Here is a 24899-nt window from a genome sequence, read left to right as displayed (position 1 = left end):
TCAGAGGATCTAAGCTGCAATATGCCAGGGGAGGAAAGGTCACCCTGGGGGCAAGGTCCTTGTTTTCCCAGTTTTGTTCCTTGCTAGGTACCTGGGGCTTTTCACCCTGGTGACCTACAATACCTGGCCTATCCTTCCTGCTCTGCTTAGGCCTAACTGATTATTACAATGTTAACATATTTAATGAGCATATCTTGAGATGGATGCTGGTCCAGACTTGTTGTAGGGGTGGGACCCTTGTTTTCAGTGACCTTCAAAAGTATAGTCAGGATTATGGCAAGAAAAGTTGAAGGTTGTTTTACATTTGATGTTTTGAACACGTTTTGGAAAAGGAACGGAAGATGTAAGGGAAATGTGATGCTTTCTGAGGGAAATTAAAACTGTGTTTCTCAAGCTTAAAGGACTTTGTGTACATTTGTTACTATTTTATGAAAATCAAAGAAAGAAAATAAAAAAGAAACGTCATTAAACAATAAGAAAGAAAGAACGAACATGATTCTCACATTTCATAAGAACATGTTTATCCAGATACAAGCAGCAGTTACGAATTAGCAAATGGCATTCTTTCTTTGGAAATAGGGGCTTGAGGAAAACTGTCAAGGGGACAATCAAAAAACAGCAAGGCAAGCGCAGGTGTGTTTTACTTGTAGATTACAATTCCAATAATGGCCTTTACAGACAAATACCAGCATTTCTGTTGAGACATTCCCTGGGGATTGAACATCATTTGATTCAGAGTGAGGTCAGGCTTTTGGGCTTTACTCTATTGGCTCAGCCAGCAATTTTCAACCTCTTTCATCTCACATCTCACAAACTAATTACTTACATTCTGAGGCACACCCAAAACAACAACAACATATTTTTTACTGATCTGATAAAAAAAAATAAGGTATAATTTTGATTACTTTACACCAAATGGCTATTTTGGTGTTGGCTGTTGTCATCTTTTTATTTGACAGTCTAAGGGAAAAGAGGTCAGTGCCCCTGACTAGTCAGGTATTGCATGTTTTAAAAAATCCCGTGGCACACTGGTTGAAAATCACTGGCCTAAGCCTTTTATAAATGACTCTGATACATGCTGTGGTAATCCTCCTTCTCCATGAGGAGTGGCTGCCTTTCTTCAGAAAGCTGCTTTCTCTTTCGACGACGACGACATAACAGGCTGATGAGCCCACCCAGCACAGCAGTGAGGACAGACCCCACTAGTGCTGCCCCAGTGAGCCACGGCCAGATCCGCCTTGCTTGTTCTAAGTAGGGTTTAATGTAATATTGAAAGAAGTCCAGGTCTGAAATAGAAAGACATCCAAATGTTTGTACTATTGTTGTCATTATCATCATCATCCTTGCATAGTACTTTGAAGTCAGATTTGGCTTGGGTTTGAATGTCAGCTCTGCTACTTAGCAGCTGTAAGAGTTTAGGGAAGTTACACCTAATACTCCTATGTCTCAGTTTTTTTTTTATCAGAAAAATAGGAAAACAATAGGCCCTGGCTGGTTGGCTCAGTGGTAGTGCATTAGCCCAGTGTGTGGATGTCCCAGGTTTGATTCCTGTTCAGGGCACACAGGAGAAGTGACCATCTGCTTCTCCACCCCTCCTCCTTTCCTTCTCTCTCTCTATCTCTCTCTTCCTCTCCCATGGCCATGTTAAAGTTGGAGCAAGTTGGCCCGGGGTGCTGAGGATGGCTCCATAGCATTGCCTCAGATGCTAAAATAGCTCAGTTGCCAAGTAACAGAGTAACAGCTCCATATGGACAGAGCATTGCCCCATAGGGGGCTTGCTGGGTAGATCCCGGTTGGGGTGCATGCAGGAGTCTGTTTCTCTGCTTCTCTCTTAAGGAGAAAAAAAAAAAGAAAGGAAAAATAATAGCACCTTGGTGGATGTTTTAAAGTTTATAAATGATATCTAATCTATAAATTATACAATGCCTGTCCCCTAGACAGCTACTGTAAACCTTTAATTATTTATTCTGGTATTTGCCTTTGTATTTCTAAGTAACAGGCAAATATTACTCTCTCTTAATTATTAAGTTTATCTTGGAATTTCTCAAATATCAATAATGATTTTGATTCTCTTAGAACTCCCCCTTTCTTCCATCTTTCCAGTGTAATGATATCATGATTTGGGGTCAAATCAAAATCTAGGATTGTTGTTATTTTAGTATTTAGATATTATTCATAGTTGAATTAAATATTATGTTGTGATTACATTTTCTTTCATTCATTATTTTTCCTTGAAGTTAGTAATCTATTGTATCTTTTGCTTGATTTTAAAGTACCCATCTCTGTTTAAAGATACTATAACATACTCTACATGCAAAGGACAGAAAAGAGTGCATAGTAGGCTTAATCTTACAGCAAATTATGATTATGTGACTCATATCTTGAGTAAAAGTGACACACACAACCTTTGGGCAGTTACTTTACAAAGAAGCACTATGCCTTTTCCTTTTTGCTTAGCTAGAATGTGGTTAGTATCTTGGTGAGCCATCAAGAACATGGTCCAAGTTAAACCCTAGGTCTTGTGGAACTATAACCTACATAAAAGGCCCCTGAAATTATGAAGCTGACACTGGACAACATACCAAGACTATAATTTGAGTAATAAATGAACTTACTTGGATAATTGAAGCTAGATCTGCTCCCTATCCCTACCTTCCCCCTCTTGCTGATGCAGGAATTATAACCTTCCTTTATGACTTCTTTCCTTGGTGATAGTCAATTAATACATGTCAGACCATTGACTTAAGATGTGCCAATCAAAATCATTACTCAGAATTCACTGTGCTGTCATTGAGAGTCAGGTGGCTCTGGAGCTGGTGTTAGCCTTTTCAACATTTGGAAGATGGGATGAAGTCAACACACTTCCGAAAGTAGAGACAAGAGTCAGAAAAACAGGAGTCAGAGAATGAGAGAGACAGATAGTCTTTAGGGTGTGTAATTCCTTGGTTCTCACTGTTTCTCAGTATCAGCTGAATTTCTGCCTTTCCCACAGTGAATGCTCATCCTGAGGTAGGATAGTAAGAAGCTAGGAAAGTTTACTGATAAGTGGAATAATGGAAACTGAGACAAAATAATTAGACAAGGCCAAACAATTCCAGCAATTTACAACCAGCTATAATCAGGAGGTTTTATCTTTCACCAAGAAAACTTAGGAGTGAATGGTTTACACATTCCAGATCACCTTGAGGCAGACTGGCCTCAGTCCCCATCCTTCTCTGATAATGTTCTTTAAAAAATAAAACTAACCAGAAAATAATCCTGACACCTCTTTACACACATTTTAATAAATCAACATATTGAAAGACACACCTGGAAAGTTCATGAATATTCTGATAAGACACTCCTCTGAGACCTCCCCTAGGATTCCTGCTTGCTAAAGTAAGGTAAAAAAAACCCTCAAGAAGAAGAACCCAGAGGCATGCCCTCTCTAGATTATGCCCAGACCTTTCTCTCTTACTCTAAGTGTCCCCACGAGACTTGCAACCAGGGCAGCAGCAGGCAGCAGCAACTCATTCTGGGCTTACCCCCAATTCTGTCTATAAGGCCCCCTTTTTCTCTGACTTTCTAGAGAGCTAAAGCAGCCCCACCTGGGCTCTCTCCTGCAGCTCCTTCTATCATCCTAAATCATTCCTTCATTGCACTGTCCCCAGCTGTAATAAACATACTCTCAAAATCACCTGGACTCATGTTGTGAAGTCTTTCCCACACAAAGTCAAGAACCCACACGCTACCAATGGCCTGAGGCAAACCCACTCTGGGCCCAGTCCCTGTTAGGTAATAATCCTGCTTCTTGACCTTTATAAACCAATAAATTCCCTTTTTATCTAATCTCATTCTTATGGAGTTTCTTTCATTTGCATTTCAAAAGTTTTAATTATGTTTAAAAGTTAATTATATGCCTATGACATAAAAATAGAAAAGTATCTTAAGATATTCTGGAATTACAATTAGATGTAAACCTTATAAATAGTAAAAACCAAGGAGAAAAGGAATATTTGTTTAATAAATCATCTTAGAAAGAATAGGTAGCAATGTGAAGAAATGATGTCTCACTGTTAACCATAAACTGAGTAATGCTCACAACAATTAAAGCAGGGATCTTATTTTTAATCAGGAGAATTTGTTAAAAACTAATTTTATATTAAAGCTCAATATTTACTCAAAGGAGATAAAAGTGGAGCTCCTGTGGCCTCGGTGGGGCTGTCAGGGTTGACGCCCTGTCCAGTGCTCCGGCTGCCTGTTCTGTCCCTCGCCAGCTGTCTCGGAGAGCTCCGAAACAGCTTACGATTTATGAAGCATAATTTGAACAATACTGCAATTTAGTGTGTGTTTTTTTTTTAATCAGGAAAGGACAATACTTTCCAAATGATAAACATCGAATACATTATTTAAACGATTTACAACTTGGAATTAGAGTAATTTAAATCTAAACAATGAAAGAAAGCAAAGCTAAAACAGGAGAAATTTTTAAAATGTGAAAACATTTTTTTAATCAAACAAAGAAGTTATTGTTTTTAATATACTTTAAACTTATTTTGAAAATGGAACTACAAATGCCTAGCATATGTTGCTATTAGTCATTTAATATACATATATATATATATTTATTACAGAGAGGACTTTATTAAGATCTGTTTTTTATAGCATGTATGTTATTTATAGCAACAGACATTTAATGACATACATTAAAAATGTTAAAACCAAATAAATCATTGTTTATTTTTTTTAATTTTTTTTTTTTAAATTCATTTTAGAGAGGAGAGGGAGAGACAGAGAGAGAGAAAGAGGAGAGACAGAGAAAGAGAAGGGGGGAGGAGCTGGAAGCATCAACTCCCATATGTGCCTTGACCAGGCAAGCCCAGGGTTTTGAACCGGCAACCTCAGCATTTCCAGGTCGACGCTTTATCCATTGCACCACCACAGGTCAGGCTTCCAAATAAATCATTATAGTACATTTAAAGTGTCTAATAAAATGCAGAGTACATATGGGTTACATAATAAATAAAATTTCCTTTTTTAAAAGTATAACTACAAGTAAATAACAAATACCTTTAAGCCCCTAGGGTGGCTCACTGAGTCTTCCCTCCCTTTATTCCTCCAGGGGTTTTGGTCGCCTTTTATTAAGAAGTACCCATTTGGACACTAGGGAAGGGACAACGAGGTAGAACGTGTGTGCACGAGACAGGTGGGAACTAAAGAGAACCCTCTCTTCTGCAAAGTAATACGGGATTAGTTTGGGATACAATATTTGCTACTTACCAGCTTTGTCACTTAAAATTAGTCACTTCATCTTTCTGCTCTCAATTTACTTACCAATAACAGAGAACAGGATCACTACTACATTGGATTGTGAAGATTAGTAGAGATAATGTATATGCTGATGTCTTTCACATTAGTGCCTGTAGGCCTGACTCCCTTCTGAGTTTCAGGACAATTCAACTTCCCCAGAGACATATTTACCCTGCTGTCTCCTATCACTCCATTTCGCTTTAACCAGCACCACTGAGAGATTTCCCTCTGTGTCAGCCCTGTTCCTATTGTTATTGTCCCAGGGAATTACACCACCATTCCTTATTTTCACAGCCCAGGAAGCTTAAAGTCATCCCTAGCCTCTCTTTCTTTTTTACCTAGTATAAAAATCATTTTTCAAATTCTGTAAATTTTCTTTTCAAAATAACATAACAGTGAGTTCTTTCTGCCCCCATTCTTGCCACCACCACTGCAACGCAAACAGCCTCCATCTCTCTGCTGGACACTTATAATAGTGTTTACACTGGCCTCCCTAAATATGCTTTACGACATCTACAAAACTCTACATGATGCAGGAACAATAATCCTTTGAAAACTCTTATTTGAGCATGATCTGTTTAAAATTTATTAAGGTGTCCATTATTCTAACAATATGGCCAAATTACATGATCAGAGCTCTTTATCAAGTAATTCTTCCTATCATACGGATATTCTCTGAAATATCATGTCACTTCATTGACACCTAGAGATCTAGAGATGGGTGCATCTCTAAAAGAGTCATTAGGTAAGTAGTTATTTAAGGTGTTTCCCCTCCATTAGGATGTCAGCTCTCTAAAGATATAGGCTTTGTTATGTGACATTGTTTCCATAGTATTTAAGACAATGCCTTGTTCAAGGTAATCATTAAAGATATGTAGGTAGAAGGAACAAATCAATCAATAAAACTACCTAGAAGAATATCTAGTGTTATAGAAGACTTGACACATGTAAAAATATATATCTAAAAATGACTCGGGTATTAAGAGGAGTGACATTTTTCTAGCAAGCTTTATTTATATTGATTAAGAAAGACTACCCTTCATGATAAACATCACTTGTACTCAAACTAATTCATTGATTTCATTCCATACCAGAGATCAGTTGGTACTTAGACTGGAAAAGCTTGTAAGATATCAATTCTGATCTTGTAGGGCTCACAGACAAGGTGAAGAGGGGAAAGATTTATTGTTAGAAAAATAACCATGCAACTCTAATAAAGGAGTGATCAAGCATGACAACATATATGTATGAAATGATTTAATCTGAGAGTTTATAGTATCAGAATTTAGCCACAGAGAAGAGTATTCAAAAACATGACTTACTGAAAGAGCCTAGCATGTTCTGAAATGGAAATCATAAAATCCTAAGTGGTGAATCTTTGAAATGCCATTATCAGTATGTTGCTTTCATTATGTACTGTGGGTATTTACACAAGAAAGAGAAAACATGTTTCTTGAGACAGCTCCTCTTTTTGACTTACAGGAAGCCCTCTCCTTACCACATCTCCACAGTTTGCACAATCCCTTTTTCTCAGTGATCTTAAAGTTTTCAAAGAACTAATCTTCCCTTCCTTCCATTGACTATCATATTCAGATAAATCAATATAGGTCAATTAAACTCTTATCTGTTTAACTAGTTATCCCCCAAAGGGCAGGAAAAGGTTGATGAAATGCACGTTCTCTTTTTGGCCCTAAACTGTGGTTCTGCTATGCCACAAAGTAGATGACCTAGAACAAGTTGTTTATTGTATTCCTTAAGCCTCTGTTTTCTCATCTATGAAAAGGAAAAAGAAGTAACAGTATGTACTACATAGGGTAGTTATGATGATTAAAGGAAATAATTAACACAGCCCACCTAGAAGAGTGAGAACATAAAAAAGTACTTACTATGTATTAGCTATTATGAAATGATTAAATTTAACTCCCTTGTGAAATTTTCTATTGCTCATACTACTCAAATAGGAGCATTTAGCATTTGATAAATATGATGTACATTTTCCACCTCTATTTTTCTTGTTATCCTTTTAGTTTAGGATCCCTGCCCTTTTGTATCTACCTGCACATCCTTATGGCCTTGTCTTGTCTTTCTAGGTGGAATTAGAAGCCGTTGCTTTCTTCTCTGTGAAGTTTACAACTCTTACTACATGAAAACAGCCTTTTGTTTCATGCTTTCTTGCACAATTGTCTGACTTCCACACTGAATTTAGAGCACTTTATGGTCTGGCACTATGGTTTTCATTATATTATTAAAGATTAAAGTCTAGAACAATAGGTAAGAAGATGATAAATGTCATTCATTTGTTTTATTTATCTGGTTATGTGTTCACAAATGATCAGTGAATATAATTAAATGCCAATGCTTGTTGAATACTTCTTAACCAAAAACTCTATGCTGTTTTATAGATTTTAGTTGTTGACTTTCTTTGTGTTAGAGTGGAAGCATTGTGTAGTGTGAAGAGGATCTTCTTCTGTTAAAATTGGACTCCTCTGCATGCTGATGTTTGATATTGGGACTGTCACTTAAATTCTCTTAGTATCAATATCCTTACTTTTTTCCTAGGGATAATACCTCATATATGGTTGGTTAATAATGCATGCATGGAATTTGCATGTAGCAAGCTCTTGAGTAAGGGAAACATTACTATCTGTTCATTGTCAAAAAGTTGCTGATATAGTTCTACTTGGAAAAATTATTTAAAACCCAGACCTAATAACAATTTTAGAGTTTTGTATCTTGATCATAATAATAGGAATAGCAGTTATCATTATAGTAGCTGTTCTCCTTCTTCTTTGTCTTTTTCTTCTTTTTATTAGTATTATTATGTGGGCTTAAAAACAAAACATATTTCTTTGAGGTATTCTGCTGCCAGTATTTCAGGTTAAGAAACTGAGATTCAGGGAATTAAAAACTTTCAAGGTAGTCAGCAGATAGTTATATTCAAACCCATTTTCCCCCTGATTTTAACTCTAGTATCTCTCCATGGTTTTCATGTATGAAATGCATATTGAATGGAAAGGATATGAGTTAAAAGATCCTTGCTACTTGGTTCAAGTAATACTGAACTGGTGATAAGTGAATGACTGTAATGTACCTTCCCAATCTAAAAGAGTTGGTGATAGCATTGTAAAAATTTAAGGTTTGGTATCCTCTCAAAAGAAATTGGCCAATGTTTATTCATCAATTCATAGGAAAGAAATTTAACTTTACCTGAATCTTGTAGGTAGCTATAGTCATAGCCCAGGTCCCTGGATAAAATAAAGAAGTCACCAATTCTGTAGAGAGGTATAAAAGGAACCATGTAGGAGTCCCGGTTATGTCCAATGGGTGCGTTGGCTTCTGGATAGACTCCTAGAAGAGGATGGTGTTTTCGGAGCCACTGTTCAAAAATACTGTGGAGGAAAAGATTATTCAGATTCATAAACATCTTGTTTATAAAAGAAAAATTTGGATTTCTTAAAGTAAAATAACAAGACATAGCTTTGAATCCTAAGATATGGGAAGATGCCAAGTTTATTTTTCATTCTTTGAAAGTATTTTGTAAAGCACTGGTTTTTGCTGTCAGGCCTCAATAAAATTCAAAGAAATATTAGAGGATAACTTTGAAACAGGAATTTGTTAGAGAATAAATGAAACTTACATGACAAGCGTAGATCCTTCAGAATGCTGAAGAACAAGTGTGATTATTGGTTGAGTGACAAATGAGTCACAGTTATAAGTTGAACATGTTTCATGTGTCAAAGAAAGTTAGCCCAACAAAAAAAATGTACAAAATTATATTGGACTTAATTAGGAATTTGGTCTTTTTTTTTTTTTTTTTTGGTCATAGTGAAGACTTTTAATTATTTCAACCTTCTTGTTATGTTTCGTGAAGTGTATGCTTAATGAATCTTAGAGGTAGAAAGAGCTCAATTATCATGAGAGGCTAAACATACTTGGTTTCCCAACGTTTCCATTTCCTGAAGCTAGAGTATGACCAAAACTCAGCCAATCAGACAAACCTATCCAAGATTTTGAAAAAGGACATACTGACACAAAGAAGCAAAGACCACTGAACACCAGTCTAGTAGTGGGCTATGGGAGTTGAAATAACAACATTGTTTTCAGGGGAAGCAAGGCCAGAAGTACCAGGAAAAGGACTTACTGTCCAGGGGCATTCTGTGTTCTATAGCATCATCTGGGCAGATGACTTGGCTGCTGCCCTCCTCCCTTGTTCCCACCTGAAGCTACTTCTCCATGATTTCCCAACTTATTCAATATCCTCTCAGCAAATGCTTTTCCGGTCTAAATCAGCAAGAGTTAGTTTCTGTTGCATTCACTTAAAAACTCTGACTGGAACAATAGCTAAAATAATAAGGGATCAAAAAAGTCCAATAAGAATAATATAGAAACTAAAGCTATAGCAGAATTTATAGTGGGTCATTAATAATGTGATAGAGAATGACTTTGTTTTATAAGGTTATATGACGTGGAGGGAAGAACAGTGGATCAGGAGTCAGAGAGCACCCCTGGAGGGCTCGCCTTGTGGTTTAAGAGCCGTGTGACTCTAAGCAAGTCACTGAAACTCTTGGAGACAGCCTTCTATCCTTAAAATGAAAGTAAGAATATTTGACCTATCTGTTCCAAAGGGATTATTCAATGTGATAATTTATATGAAAGTGAAAAATAAGTAAGTTATTTTAATTCAGTTTAAAATTTAAATGAGGAATTAAAAGACTAGTGCATCATCAATATGGTGGAGTTTTTTTTAAAAGGTGATAATGCTTCAAACAAACAAAACTCAGAAAAAAAAAGATATTTTGAAGGACAATAAAAAAAAAGAACAAGGAAGCCAGAAGATAGGAGTGGTGATCATTTTTCTGTGATGAAAATTATTCTATTTGCTTAGACAATCAGGACTTCAAATACTAGCTCTGGTAAACATTTATTTTTAATTCTGAATTAATTGAGGTATCAGCAAGCCCCAGATAAATACTGAAAATACCAACAGCTCTCTAAATAGCTCAATTATTAACTATGTTTATTGAATACCTAGTATATGTCAAAATTTGGAGAAACATGAAACTGTAAAAACCTGAGTTCTGTTAGTTGTGACAAGGGAATTTGTAAAATTTCTTAACCTGTTTGATTTTCCCTTTCTTTATCTGAAAAATAGGAATAATATTTGTGTCATGAAAGTATTGTAAGGATTAATTAAATTACCTAAGATACAGAACTAAGTGCTTGACAAATGGTAAGCAGAAACTGTCCTCATCCCTACCCCTTCTTTTTCTCATTTCTCCTCCTCATTGTTAATGTTATACTGGGAGAGCTTTCCAACTGGTGGGAGACATGAGACACACTACAGCAGAAGTGCCACAGCCACGTATATGTGAGCTGGGTGTCCAAGATTGGCTGTTGTTTTGATAGGCGCAAGTGGGAAAGGAAGGAATTCAAGAAGATTGGTTGTTGTGCATGTGCCTCCATTTCCTGAAGTAATTAGAAACTGGCTTAACAAATAAACCCCCAAGTCCTAACATTTTTTTAATTAGTCTTTTTGTTTTAGCTTACACAGTATTCATTATTACACAATGAATAAGTATTACTTATTCATTGTACAGGGTGAGACAAAAAATAGAAGTTGTGAGTATGCAGAACACAATTTATTTCTGTATTATTATTTATTAATTACTGTATCATTTTCAATACAAACCACTGTAAATCTTCTTTTGTCCCACCCTATATACAGTTCAGTAAATATAAACAAGCAAAAAAGAGAAAAGAAAAAGAAATCACATGTAATTGCTTCATAGTTTTGTTATAACTAGTTTTTAAAATATGTATATATGTTACATATATATTTCAACAAAAGGAATTATATTATAGGTAATGTTTTATAAGATATTTGTTTGTATTAAACAATGTTTATACCAGTTTTCTTTTTATTTATTTATTTTTTGTGAGAGAGACTGATAGATAGATAGATAGGGATAGACAGATAGGAAGGGAGAGAGATGAGAAGGATCAATTTTTCATTGTGGTTCCTTAGTTGTTCATTGATTGCTTTCTTATCTTGACCAGGGAGTTACAATAGAGCGAGTGACCCCTTGCTCAAACCAGCAACCTTGGGCTCCAAGCCAGTGACCATGGGGTCATGTCTATGATCCGGCACTCAAGCTGGTAAGCCCATGCTCAAGCTAGCGACCTCAGGGTTTTGAACCTGCATCCTCTGCGTGTAAGTCCAACACTCTATCTACTGCACCACCGCCTAGTTAGGCTATACCAGTTTTCAACTGGTAAATCTATTTTTTAATGCGAAGGTGTCTCTCTGATAATTACTCTTTTCCCCATTGTTATTAAACTGACTGATTTAGGAACAACCCAGTATACAATGAGCTCCTAGACAAGAGTTTGAGGCAAAAATTGTGCCTGTTGTCAATTGAGAAAAATTACTAGTATAGTTCAATTTATAAATAATCTTGTTTCTGCCAAGAAATAAAAATTCTTTACTTAGATAAGACAAGGACATCAATTCTTAGCACCAAAGGATTTAATAGATGAAACTATTAATGTGCTCACCCACCTTATCAACCTTTTAAAATGAAGGTATTAATCTTGATTAAATTCTTCACCGGTGGTTCTCATCATCAGTTAATTTTATCAAACCATGTCTAGAATGGCTCACATTGGAATACTAATGTTTAACTTAGATAATCACACTGACATTTTGGGAAAAAAATATTCTTTCACTAATGATTCATTTAAACTGTACCTACAGTTTTCTGGAAGTCTGAGCAACAATGACAGGCACAAAACAGAATTAGGAAAAGGTCAAGGTGCCCGTTTGTTCTTGGAATCAAGAAGGGATGTGTTCTATACATAAAAGTAACAGAGATTTTAAATCTGACATGTAATGCCCCTGCTTACTCTCATCCCTACAATAAGGAAAAACGAGATAAATGGAAAATCAACACCTTTCTTAGATCCATGAGAAAACTTCCTCCTGAAAAGCTGCAGAGACAAGTGCGTCCAGAGGAACACAGCTGAGACTCAGCTACCACTCCTTACATTAATGGCTTAAGTCAGTATCTATAACCAAATATAACATCTCTGACTTTCAGTAAAAAATTACGAGGTATTCTGAAAGGCAAGAACAGATGAGTAATACAAGCAGGAATGTGGAAACTCTAAGGAAAAAAAATCAGAGAAAATGTTAGAAATAAGAAATATTGTAATAAAAATGAAAAAGTCTTTAATGGACTCAGTAGACATGACACACACAGGTGAGGAAAGAAATAGTGAGTTTAAAGATAGAAATTTTCAAAACAAATGCAAAGAGAAAAAAATTATGAAAAGAATCAAGAACTCTGGGACAATATCAAAAGGAGTAACATGCAGGTAGTTGAAAAACAGAAGAGTAAACAGCAGAAGAAATATTCTTTAATGAAAAGAACTGCCAGATCACTAAGGTTAACATAAATAATGGTACACCATGTTGACAGTATATGCCCTTGATATGATGTGAAAAGAATGGGGCTTTACTTCTGTTGTCCTCCTCCCTGTTCTAAACATGAGAAAAAACATCAAACAAATCCAATACAAAGCATTCTATAAAACATCTGAGCAGCACTCCTCAAAACTGTCAAGATCATCAAAAACAAGGAAAGTTTGGAAACTGACACAGCCAAGAGGAGCCTAAGGGACATGATGATTAAATGTAATGTGGTGTCTTGAATGTGATCCCGAAACAAAAGAAGATATTTAGTAACTGGTTAGTAATCCTAATAAAATATGAATTTTGGTTAGTAATAATGTACCAGTATTGTTTTATTAATTGTGACAAATATGTCATTAATGTAAGATGTTAATAATGGGGGAAACTAGATGTGGGGTGTTTGGGAACTCTGTTCTATCTTTGCAACATTTCTCTAAGTGGAAAACTATTCTAAAATAAAAGTTCACTTAAAAAAAAACTACAGCCTGACCATGCAGTGGTCAGGAGCATTAACCTGGGACACTGAGGAACCAGGTTCAAAACCCCGATGTTGCTGGCTTGAGTATGTGCTCACTGGCTTGTGCACGGGTTCGCTAACTTGAACATAGGATCATAGACCTGACCCCATGGTCGCTGGTTTGAGCCCAAGGTCACTGGCTTGAGCAAGGGGTCACTGGTTCAGCTAGAGCCCTCTGGTCAAGGCATATATGCAAAAGTAATCAGTGAACAACTAAGGTGCCGCAACAAGTTGATGCTTCTCATCTCCCTTGCTGTCTGTCTGTCTCTGTTTCTCACTAAAACTAAAACAAAAACAATAACAACAAAAAACTACTAATGAGGAAGCCTTAATGTAGTTAGATATTTAGAAACTGTTTTGCTTTAGTATATTCACTACCACCACCACAAGAAAGTAACATAATAAATGTATACAATAGAACACTTTTTAATTCACGTATTCAACTGTATCACAAGTAGACATGTATATACTGAGCACCTATAATAAACTGACTCTGTGCAAGGTATTGGTGAATTTTCCTGTCCATATAGTGTTAGAGTCTAGTGGTGAAAACAGATAGTAACCAGAGATTTCAGAATATATCTGTAATTACAGGTTGCTATATATTATGCAAGAAAGCAGCAATAATAACAAGATTTAATGGGAAGATTTCATTTAGTCTCTAGCCTCTGGGAAAGTCTTTGATAGTGTCTTAAACCAAGAGTTGAAGAATGAGAAATGGTAGAGGTATTATGGAGGGCTAGAATGTTATTTGCAAAGGGTTTTTAATGAGACATACAAAACAAATTCAAGTAGCTGGGAAAAAAAAGACTAATATGTCTATGGAGAACAAGAAGAGACTAATTCAGAATGGGGCCAGAGAGGTAAATGGGGCCCAAATCATGAAGGATAGAAGAGGCCATGTGAAAAATATTTGTAGTTTCTCCCAAGAGCAATAAATAGGAAGCCACTGTTTGTATCTAGGGTAGTGAGTGTGAACATGATCAGATTGTCAGTTTTAAAAGATTACACAGATTGCATGTGGCGAAGGGACTGATGGATGGTAAAAGTTGATGTGCTGGGATCAAGGAATGAGGAAATCAGTAAGAAACTGTGTCTAAGCAAAAAGGTGATGTGCAGCTATCCAGGCAGTACAACTGAAGGATGAGATGTCACAGAAGACTCCATGTTTTCTGGCTTATCCTGTGGGACAAGGTATTTTTATTCCCAAAGATATAGATCACTGGAAAAGGAGTGTAGCATGAAGAAGGGATGGTAATAGCCTAAGTTTTGATGTGCTTTGCTTGAAGATGCTTTTGAAACATTCCATTGGGGCTTTCAGGTGGGCAGCAGGATAGCTGGATCTGGATTTCAAAGCAAGATTTCCTCTGGAAATATAAATGGAGATATTATCAATTTTAGTAAATAAATGATGCTGAGAGTAGTGAGCGAGTGTTTCTGCAGTTGTGAGAATGCATGTGCTTCTACCAAGGTCTGATGTGCAGATTATATCTCTTTAAGGCACCTTGGAAGGGGCTCTGCTTGACCTTCATCTTGAAATGTGAGCTGTTTGTTCAGTAGACACCTGCATTAGTTACATGGTAATTACCTTAAGTGTTCCTTAGCTCTAAGGACTCACACATCTTACAGTTTACACTCAAGGAACAGAAATGAATACAATACAAAAAGATTAGTAGGGGATGTATATTAGCATAGCAAATACAGCAAAAGAGATAGAGTGGGATTTTTAAAAAGGCAGAAAAAGAGGAAGTAACATCTGAGTGGGTAGGGAATGGGTGCTGTATTAGTAAGGGTTTTCCAGAAAAACAGAACCAACAGTGTGTGTGTGTGTGTGTGTGTGTGTGTGTGTGTGTGTACGGATGCATCACACACAAAGAGAGCAAGACGGAGAGACACACACCACATACACACATACACACACAGAGAAACAGAATGATGTTTGACCAAATGGCTGGATACCAGGGCCCAGTCAAATTGACACTTAATATTAACTAACACAGTACTATCAGGTAAGGTACCCATCTTAGGTGACACTTGAACTGTAGTTTGGAACACTGCATAGCAAAAGTCAGGGTAAATAATATAAAGGACCTTTCCAGTCTAGGAAGAGTAAAACGTTGAGTGTGAAAAGCTTTGCTTTTGGGACCTTGCAGGTCGTTCTGAAGGGCCAGAAGGAAGGATTTATGCGAGTATATGAGGTTCAAGCAAGATAATTTAGGGCCTTTGTACACATTCTGAAAGGTAAAAAGTCTGAACGCTAGTCTGAAGTCTAAGAGGAGCCACTGAAGGATTTTAAGCAAGGAGTGAAATAATCATGTTTAATTAATGTATAATTAAATGAACCAACAGCTGAATTTGGGAGCCCAAAGAGGAGCCAGGCAATAGAAACAGAACCTATTGTACTGTGACTGCAAAAATTAAAGCCTCCCTCTGGGTTGTAAATAATAGTATCCCATTAGGTCCCTTTGTTCATGCTCCTAGCTAATGCTAGAACTCATTTAAAAAGTATTTGGAAGTTTTTAATGAAAAACAACACTTTTGAAAGAACTGCACCCTCTAAGAGCATAGATTGTCTGCTGAGTAGCTGCAAATGAAAAGCCTGTTAAGAGCTAAGCAATTCAACTGGGCCTAACCTTAGCTGAGTATAATTACAAATATAGACTTTAAAACTTCTTAGCTTAGTTGCAGAAAGAGCAAACTAGTCCTTAGGAAATGGATAAGGGAGTGAAAAATAGATTAAAATCACTTAAACTAATGATGAAACTTTTTTTTAGAAGTTATACAATTTATTTCATTGCTCTGATCTTCAACTTCCCCATGATTTAAACTTAACAAACAGCTTCATCTTTCAAAACCCACAAGAAAATCCATACTGTATTCTAAATTGCATATATAAGTCCAGTCTTTAGAATTCTTATCACTTTTTCTTTACCTGACTACTATTTTTTCCCATTTTTTAAATTGATTTTAGTTTATTGTGTTTACATAGATTCTAGTGTTGCCCCGAATGCATCCCCCTCCCCCTGGTATTCCCCCCACATCCCCCTTATCCCCCTCCCCAAAGCTCCTTCCCTTCAGGTTTATCCCATCCTATCATCCCCCTTCCCTCTGTCCTCTTTTCCTCTGGTCCATTTGATCCCTCCTCTGTCTCAATTCTGTTCCTCAGTTCATATTGTTCATTGGATTCCTCAAATGAGTGAGGTCATATGATATTTTTCTTTTTCTGCCTGGCTTATTTCACTTAACATAATAGTTTCCAGGTCCATCATGTTACCACAAAAGGTAAGATTTCCTTCTTTTTCATGGCCCCATAATATTCCATTATATATATATACCACTGCTTTTTCTTTTTCTTTTTTTTGTATTTTTCTGAAGCTAGAAATGGGGAGAGACAGTCAGACAGACTCCCGCATGCGCCCGACCGGGATCCACCCGGCACGCCCACCAGGGGTGATGCTCTGCCCACCAGGGGGCGATGCTCTGCCCCTCCGGGCCGTCACTCTGCCGTGACCAGAGCCACTCTAGCGCCTGGGGCAGAGGCCAAGGAGCCATCCCCAGCGCCCGGGCCATCTTTACTCCAATGGAGCCTTGGCTGCTGGAGGGGAAGAGAGCGACAGAGAGGAAGGGGGGGGGGTGGAGAAGCAAATGGGCACTTCTCCTATGTGCCCTGGCCAGGAATCGAACCCGGGTCCCCCGCACGCCAGGCCGACGCTCTACCGCTGAGCCAACCGGCCAGGGCCTGTACCACTGCTTTTTAATCCACTTGTCCACTGATGGACACTCGGGCTATTTCCAGATCTTTGCTATTGTGAACAATGCTGCCATAAACATGGGGATGCATTTCTTCTTTTGATATGGTGTCCTTGGGATATATTCCTAAAAGTGGGATGGCTGGGTCAAAAGGCAGTTCCATTTTTAATTTTTTGAGGAATCTCCATACTGTTTTCCACAGTGGCTGCACTGGTCTGCATTCCCACCAGCAGTGCAGGAGAGTTCCCCTTTCTCCCCATGCTCACCAGCACTTATTATATATCGTTTTGTTAATGAGCGCCATTCTGACTGGTGTGAGGTGATATCTCATTGTGGTTTTAATTTGCATTTCTCTAATGATTAGTGATGTTGAACATTTTTTCATCTTTCTATTGGCCATCTGTATGTCCTCTTTGGAGAAGTGTCTATTCAATTTTTTTGCCCATTTTTTGATTGGATTGTTTATCTTCCTGATGTTAAATTAATGATGAAACTTGAGGGAATTTAGAGTAGGAACCAAAATATCAGTGATAATGAACCAAAAAGAACCCAAAAGCTAGAAATCTAAGAAAGAAAGGCCATCTTAGAGGGTGTTTTCCATTTTCCATAAACACTTATGGGTGCCATTAAGTGGCCAGGCACCCTGCTATGGCCTGTTTTGAGAGCAGATTGAAATCAAGCTGCAGTGCTCCCCATGTGACTATAATGAGCACCCTTGATTGAGAGCCACTGCATTAGGCAGAAATTGTGCTCAAATCAAATGAGCCAGGCTGCACTCACAAGACCGTAGCTAGTCAGAATGAATCGGGGAAAAGGTATCATAAAGGGCCATTCCTCCCAGATGAAGTTGAGTGTAAGCAGGGAATAGACTATTCATTTAGCTCTCAGTAGTTATTACTGATGGACCTTCAAGTTCTCAGTGTTCTTACCTATGAAGTGGTGATAATAGAGCTTACCTTGCCCTGTTCACTAAATTGTCCATTTATTGTATTTGTTCACTATATATTCTGTCTTGTACTCACTACATATTAAGCTCCAAGAATGGATAAGAATGGATCCTAGTCCTCATGGATGTCACTCCATGATGTGATAAAGAGATACAGAAATATCAAAGGAATGTAAACGATGTCTTGGAGGCATGCATATAAAACCTACAGGATTACAGCAGGAGCAGCTAATGGTTAGAGACAAGGAAAGCTTCTCAGCGGGGATGTATTTTACTGGACCAGTAGATAGATTATGGGGAAGGCATTACATTCCAAACATGAACCCACAGGGAGCCTGGGCACTGATGCAACTGAAAAATAAAAGTGGTTTGGTGGGTTGGAATGAATCAGTAGTAGGTGATACCAAAAAGGTAAGAGTCAGATTGTGAGAAAGCTTCTATATACTGGCCCTGGATGGTTGGCTCAGCGTCAGCCTTGCGTGTGGATGTCCTGGGTTCAATTCCCGGTCAGGGCACACAGGTGAAGTGATCATCTGCTTCTCCACCCTCCCCACTCTCTCTCTTCCTCTCCTGCAGCCAAGGCTCCACTGGAGCAAGTTGGCCCCAGGTGCTGAGAATGGCTCCATGGCCTCGCCTCAGGCACTAAAGTGGCCCTAGTTGCAACAGAGCAATGCCCCTGATGGGTAGAGCATCACCCCCTAGTGGGCTTGCTGGGTGGATTCCAATTGGGTGCATGTGGGAGTCTATCTGTCTGCCTCCCCACTTCTCACTTAAGAAAAAAAAAAGCTTTCTATATACCAACTGGGGGAGGTAGTGAACTTGATCTTGAGAGTTAATTTGCCATCGATGTACTTTAGATATAGAGTGATCATGATTCAATTTGAATTTTAAAATATAATTATAGTGGATAATGTATATTATATCTTACAATAAATAATAAATCAAAGTGTGTTCCATCTATTGAAGATCTACATTAAATAATAATAGATAAAAGTGTATTACTTCCATCCATTGGAGATCACAGTGTATCAGTGGACCAGGAGTAAATAAGGCAACTTCTATGTAAGCAGACAACTATTACTTTTCTTAAGGAGGTGCTGTGCCTGCTCCCTTCTAAAATTTCTTTTCACTTAATATAAACATTTTCATTAGTTTCTATTTTTCATTAGAGTAATGCTTCTGAGGCTCATGAAATAATAAAAACAAGCTAACCAATTCAGTAGCTATTCCCATGTAGTAGGTAGGCATGTGTCTGGTGCTCTGCTGGGGATTTTGACATTCGTCACCATAATACTCCAGCAATACCGTGAGGGGTACTAGCAGCAGTTGTGAGAGTTAGGATACCAACTGTATGCCAGGTGCTATTCTAAGTGCTTCTCAAACAGGAGCTCATTTCATCAAAAACAATCCTTTGATATCTTGTTTTATTCTTGTTACCCGTATTTTACAGATGAGAAAACTAAAGAAAAAGGATAAGAAACCTGCCCAGTTAGGAAGTGGCAAGTAGCAGAACCAGGATGCAAAACTAGGCAGTTTACCTGCAATACATGTTCTTGGCATTAGTGAAGTATCACCTCACAACGGTATTCATATTAAGACACACAAAAACAAGCAAGGAAATAAAAAGCGGGAGTTTAAATAACTTCCTTCAGTTCATTTAGTTAATAAATGGAGCAGCGGGAATCACACGCAGGTTTGTTGCTCTTGACACTTTCCATGACACCAGTGTTTCTGATGTGTGTTTTGAAGACACATACATGCTCACACACAGAGTGAATGTGTGTGATTTGCACCATTTCTTATTTAATCGGGAAAAGAAAAGGAATATCAAAAAAAATCTTAATGGAGAAACCTATGGCATTTTGTATTAGAAATGAAGGTTTAATCTGTTTACTGCTGTACCCATCAAACTTAGACTAGTGACTGTACACAGTTGGCACTCAATAAATATTTAATAAATAATTTATCCAGAGGGGTTTTAGGATCTGTCCCCTGAGAATGAGGAGAATATATTATACATTTCTCAAAAACATATACTCAGAAAATAGTTATTGAGTATTTTATCTCTGTAGGAAGTATGGACAGAGTATATGGTCAAGTGGGAGATAAAATGTTTCAAAATGTATAATTCATTTCTTAATCTACTTTAGGGAGAAAAGCCACTTATTGTATTTATACATTTTTTTGGTGTGTATTTTTACTTTAGCCAAGGCTGGAGGACTATATCTAATGTGGAAATATGTCTTTAGGTACTACAGAGCAAAAATCATCATCATTCATGGTAATAGCAGTAATGTGAGTTCAAGGTGGGCACCAGTAGTAAAGACACAATTTCACTGATCCAACATTCCTGTCTTGAATACCCGACATAGTCTATGGTTTCTGACATCCTCTATGAATGATGCTTTTAGTGCCATATCCCTAGGCCCTAAGCATCAACTTTCAATGTTAGCAGCCTTACTGCTTTTCCCCAATTGTGGTGGATTTTACTCACTTCTGAGGATTCCAGTGGAGGGTTCACTATGCATCTATGTCTATACAGATGGAGAACTCCTTATTTAGAATGATAACTCTCCTCCAGACAAAAGGATATTACTACTATTTTGGTATATGGCCCTTCAGATATGTACTCTAATACTTTCAGCCTCACAAGGAATTGGTATGATTCTTAATATTTATTGATTTTAGAGAGAGAAAGAAAAGGAGAGAGAGAGAAGCATTGATTTGTTATTCTACTTATTTATACTCCCAGTGGTTGATGCTTATATGTGCCCTGACTGGGATCGAGCTACAACCATGGCATATTGGCGATGACACTCTAACCCACTGAGCTACAGGCCAGGGAATTGATATGGTTTGATAGAAATTCAGAGAAGTGATAGAATTATTCTTTACTTAACAGTCTAGATCACAACCTAAACATCCCTGAATTTACAGCTGCATGAAGGCTGTAATTCCATTAATCAATTTTCTCCAAGCCTCAGCTGTAATTAGAATATATTTTATTTCCATTATAGGCCCTTTGAGTCCCTGGTAATAAAAATCACTAGAATCTCATTCAGTGTCTTTTGTTTTGTTTTAATTGAGAGAGACAGAGACAGACAGGAAGGGAAAGAGATGAGAAGCATCAACTCATAGTTGCATCATTTTTGTTGTTCATTCATTGCTTTCTCATACGTGCCTTGACTGGGGGCTCCAGCTGAGCCAGTGACCTTGGGCTCAAACCAGCAACCTTGAGCTTCAAGCCATTGACCTTTGGGCTCAAGCCAGTGACCATAGAGTCATGTCTGTGACCCCACACTCAAGCCGACAATCCTGTGCTCAAGTTGGTGAGCCTATGCTCAAGGCAGGTGAGCCTGTGTTCAAGCTGGTGACCCTAGGGTTTTGAACCTGGGTCCTTTGTATCCCAGGCTGATACTCTATCTAATGGGCTACCACCTGGTCAGGCACATTTTACATCTTGAATCACTAATAATTTGCCAACTTATCAATACCTGTACCTGGCCTGTATATCTTCTGGATTTCATCTCTTCTCTAGAACATATAATGACAAAAATGAATAGGTTAGTTTGGTGTATATGAGTAAAAAGTTTAAAATAACCTTTCCTCAGTTCACTTAGTTAATAAATGGCAAACAGGAACAAAATATAGCAAAAATATACGGGTAACATCCTGTCATTTGAAATGATCCCATATGTAATGAGAGTCACTGTTGCCATTGGAGAAGGTGAATGACGTGGAAAAAAAGTGCACAGAAAGATTCACATGGAAGTGTTGTTCAGGGTGGATTTTGTATTGGAGAGCTTGGAGGCAAGGGGCCAACACTTGGGAGTAGCTACGTACATTGAGTCTAGACTAAAAATGTAAACAAAACCAAAGATAATGTCTGTAAATAAAACAAACAAGCAAAGAAGGTCACAAATGTTTGAACACTAGGGATGCCATCTGGCAGGAGGAAAGTTCAGTGTGAGCTCAAATGCTTCTTTTTAATGAACAGCAAACATCCATGATAGCATTATTTATGATGTATAATTCAAGAAACACATGGAATGCAAGTACATAAGTAATTCATGGAGTTATAATACTAGTATTATTATTGGAAATTTAGATGAGAAAAAAACATAATGTGTTCAAGTGTAGCCTAAAACAAAGAAGATAATATAAAACAACTTTCAGAAAGCAAGCTTATCTGGAGCTGCCAACCCGACATCTTAATCACAACAAATGATTCTGACTACCAGAATAAAGAATCCCATGAAAATATAGATCAAAGCCTGTAAAAGAGGATTTCTGTGCATTTTTCTCTAAAACAGTAGTTATATACCCACCTATGTACCTTTTTTTTTCCTATAGCCTATGTCTTCTACCAATATTTCCAAGTCTCTTTTCTATTCCTCTAGGCTTCATAATCCAGTTGTAAAAAATTGGCAGATGTTTTTAAATGTATTTCTTACAAAGGTCAGTGATCTGAGTGTTACCCAGTTTGTAGTAAAAAATATAAATTGCCATGTTAGGCAAATTAGAACTTTATTTTTCAGTTTGTACTGTGTCTCCACAGTATAGTATGGGAAAGGAGCTAACTTAAAGGAAAGAGGCCCATCTTCCATGCTAAGCAATCATGTATAGAAAGGTGAGGAATTAGCAAAGCCCATAAAAACAACAAATAACAGAGTGTAGATGATCAAAGGAGCAAGCACCAACCATCTCGGGAACAGTTATGAATATAAGCTGAAGGTTCTATGACAGTGAGAACTTTGAAATCTCTATAAATGTCCCAAGTTGTTACCATTTATTTCCTATTCCCCCAGTATTATCAGTAAAAGACATGAAATGAGAAGCATATCAAGAGAAACAGGAACTATGGAGATGCATTGCACTCCACTGCCAAGTGGCAGAGAAAGGAATTCTGAGCGATGGAATGGATGTGGCCGTACTTGAAAACTTTTCCTTGCATCTAGCAGCTGACAGTATGGAACCTGGCCGTCCCTTGCAAAGAATAGAAACCTTACACTGGGCACGCTCTCCATCTGAAATCGGGGGTCAGTGTTTGTTAACTCCCCAACTCAAAATCCCCACACAAAATTCAGCAAATATTTCTGAGTGGCTATTATGATTCTTGCACATAAAGATCTCAGAAATATTGTCCTTGAACTTATAAGCACCCACAGTCTGGAAGGGAAGAACGCATACATGAACATAAGTAAAAGATATTTTTTAAAAATGATATGGTCAGCTCTGACTGACAGGAAGAAAAAAGAAGTAATGTTTGAATTGAAGTTTGAAGGGTTTTTGGAAGCTCAGTTGGTGGATGGAGAAGGAGGGACAACCTGGTAGAGAATTTCAAGGAATAGAGAACAGTTTGCACAATGATCCCTTGCAGTGGGCACATTCCCAATGATACCAGTTAGATTGTCTTCATTTTCCCTAGCTGGGGGGATGGCTGAGTGTACATTGCATTTAACTTTCAGTGCCTTCAGTTAGGGGATCTGCTTTTCATTCTCTCTTCAAAGCATGTTCACTGTCCTCTGCATTTAGAGATCTGTATGCAAATAAGGAATCTCATGATTAGTCATAACATACTAAAATATTTGTGGTCTGTCAGTCTGTGAGGGAGTGAAAGAAACTTTGAAAAATATTTTAGTTGCATTTCTCCATAGAAAGAATTCTCAAGGGAGGAATATCTGGGGGATTTTATATTTGGAGGAAAATACATGCTATAGAATAATAAAAGTTTTTATTTAGAATACATCGTAGCTATGAAGCTATTATCCTACAGATCCAAATGCATCCTTCCCTATTAATAATAAGGTGGACCAGTTGCTATATTCTGTTGATATCACCCAGCTTCTTTCTAAAGTTGCAACAGTATTTTCTCAATAAACCCATGTAAAAAGTAACCATAGTGACAGAGATGGAGGCTAGGCATGGGTTCAACTGCATAGGCTGACCTAGCTGCTATTATGAAGTACCAAATATGCTAGTACAAGAGACTAACTTTCAGGTTTTGATAAAACACCATTCCTTTGGAGCAGGGAGTAATGCACTCACCTGGTATGTTGACGGTATTGGACTCATGTCATCAGAAAGCATACAGCAATTGCTTTCACCAGAATAGATTAATATCTGTAGATGTATTTGTTTTTTTTTGTGGATAATGCTTCTGCCAGCACCACCATGGACCATACCCATGGAATGTTTCTTTTTTTTTAATGTTTCTTTATTATCACATTATTTTAGTCAACTTTGCCTCTGACTACAGAACTCATCTCACAGCAAAAGCATTGCAATACTGTGCTATTTCCTATGGAATTCTCTAGCTTTACCGTGAAGTTAATTCCATAGAAGCAGGGATTTTCAACTGGTGTGCCACAAGAATTTTTAGAACATGCAATATTTGACTATTTAGTCATGGTTACTGACCTCTTTTCCCTTAGCTTGTCAAGTAAAAAAATGAGAACTGCTAACACAACAATGACCATCTGGTGTTAATGCTCTGTTTAGAACTATAAATATATTGATCATTTAATTGAGATGTATGTAATTGGTCATGTTGCATAATAAGATTGCATCTGATTGGTTAATTTTTGGTAACATGTATCCTTATATACAACCATAGACACATGATATTCAATAAATACATATCTATTAACAATTGAATTTAAAATACAAATTAAATAGACAAGCAGAACAAAGACAGACTCAGATACAGAACACATTTTGATGGTTGCCAGATGGGAGGGGGGTTGGAGGAATTGGTGAAAAGGTGAAGTAATTAAGAATTACAAATTGGTTGTTACTGAATAGTCATTGGGATGTAAAGTATAGCATAGAAAAAATAGTTAATAATATTCTAACAACTATGTATGGTGTCAGATGGTTACAAGACTTAATAGGATAATCATTTAGTAAGTTACATGATGTCTGAT

The 24899-nt window shown here is 37.4% G+C and overlaps 1 protein-coding gene across 1 annotated transcript in view; it reads right to left on the bottom strand.

The window, feature by feature from the left end:
• Nucleotides 1-493: 493 nt before the first annotated feature.
• TYR (tyrosinase) overlaps nt 494-24899 on the bottom strand; it is a 91837-nt gene continuing 67431 nt past the window's right edge. Inside the window, exons 4-5 of the mRNA XM_066360715.1 lie at nt 8497-8678; nt 494-1286 (exon numbers count right to left, since the gene is read on the bottom strand). Of these exons, the coding sequence (XP_066216812.1) occupies nt 1057-1286; nt 8497-8678 (412 nt within the window). The 3' untranslated portion in view covers nt 494-1056. The remainder of the gene's footprint in view (nt 1287-8496; nt 8679-24899) is intronic.

The sequence above is a fragment of the Saccopteryx leptura genome, chromosome 1, assembly GCF_036850995.1.
Source record: "Saccopteryx leptura isolate mSacLep1 chromosome 1, mSacLep1_pri_phased_curated, whole genome shotgun sequence".
Taxonomy (NCBI): Eukaryota; Metazoa; Chordata; class Mammalia; order Chiroptera; family Emballonuridae; genus Saccopteryx; species Saccopteryx leptura.
Note: the sequence above shows the minus strand (reverse complement) of the source record. Positions and strands in the feature narration are given on the sequence as shown.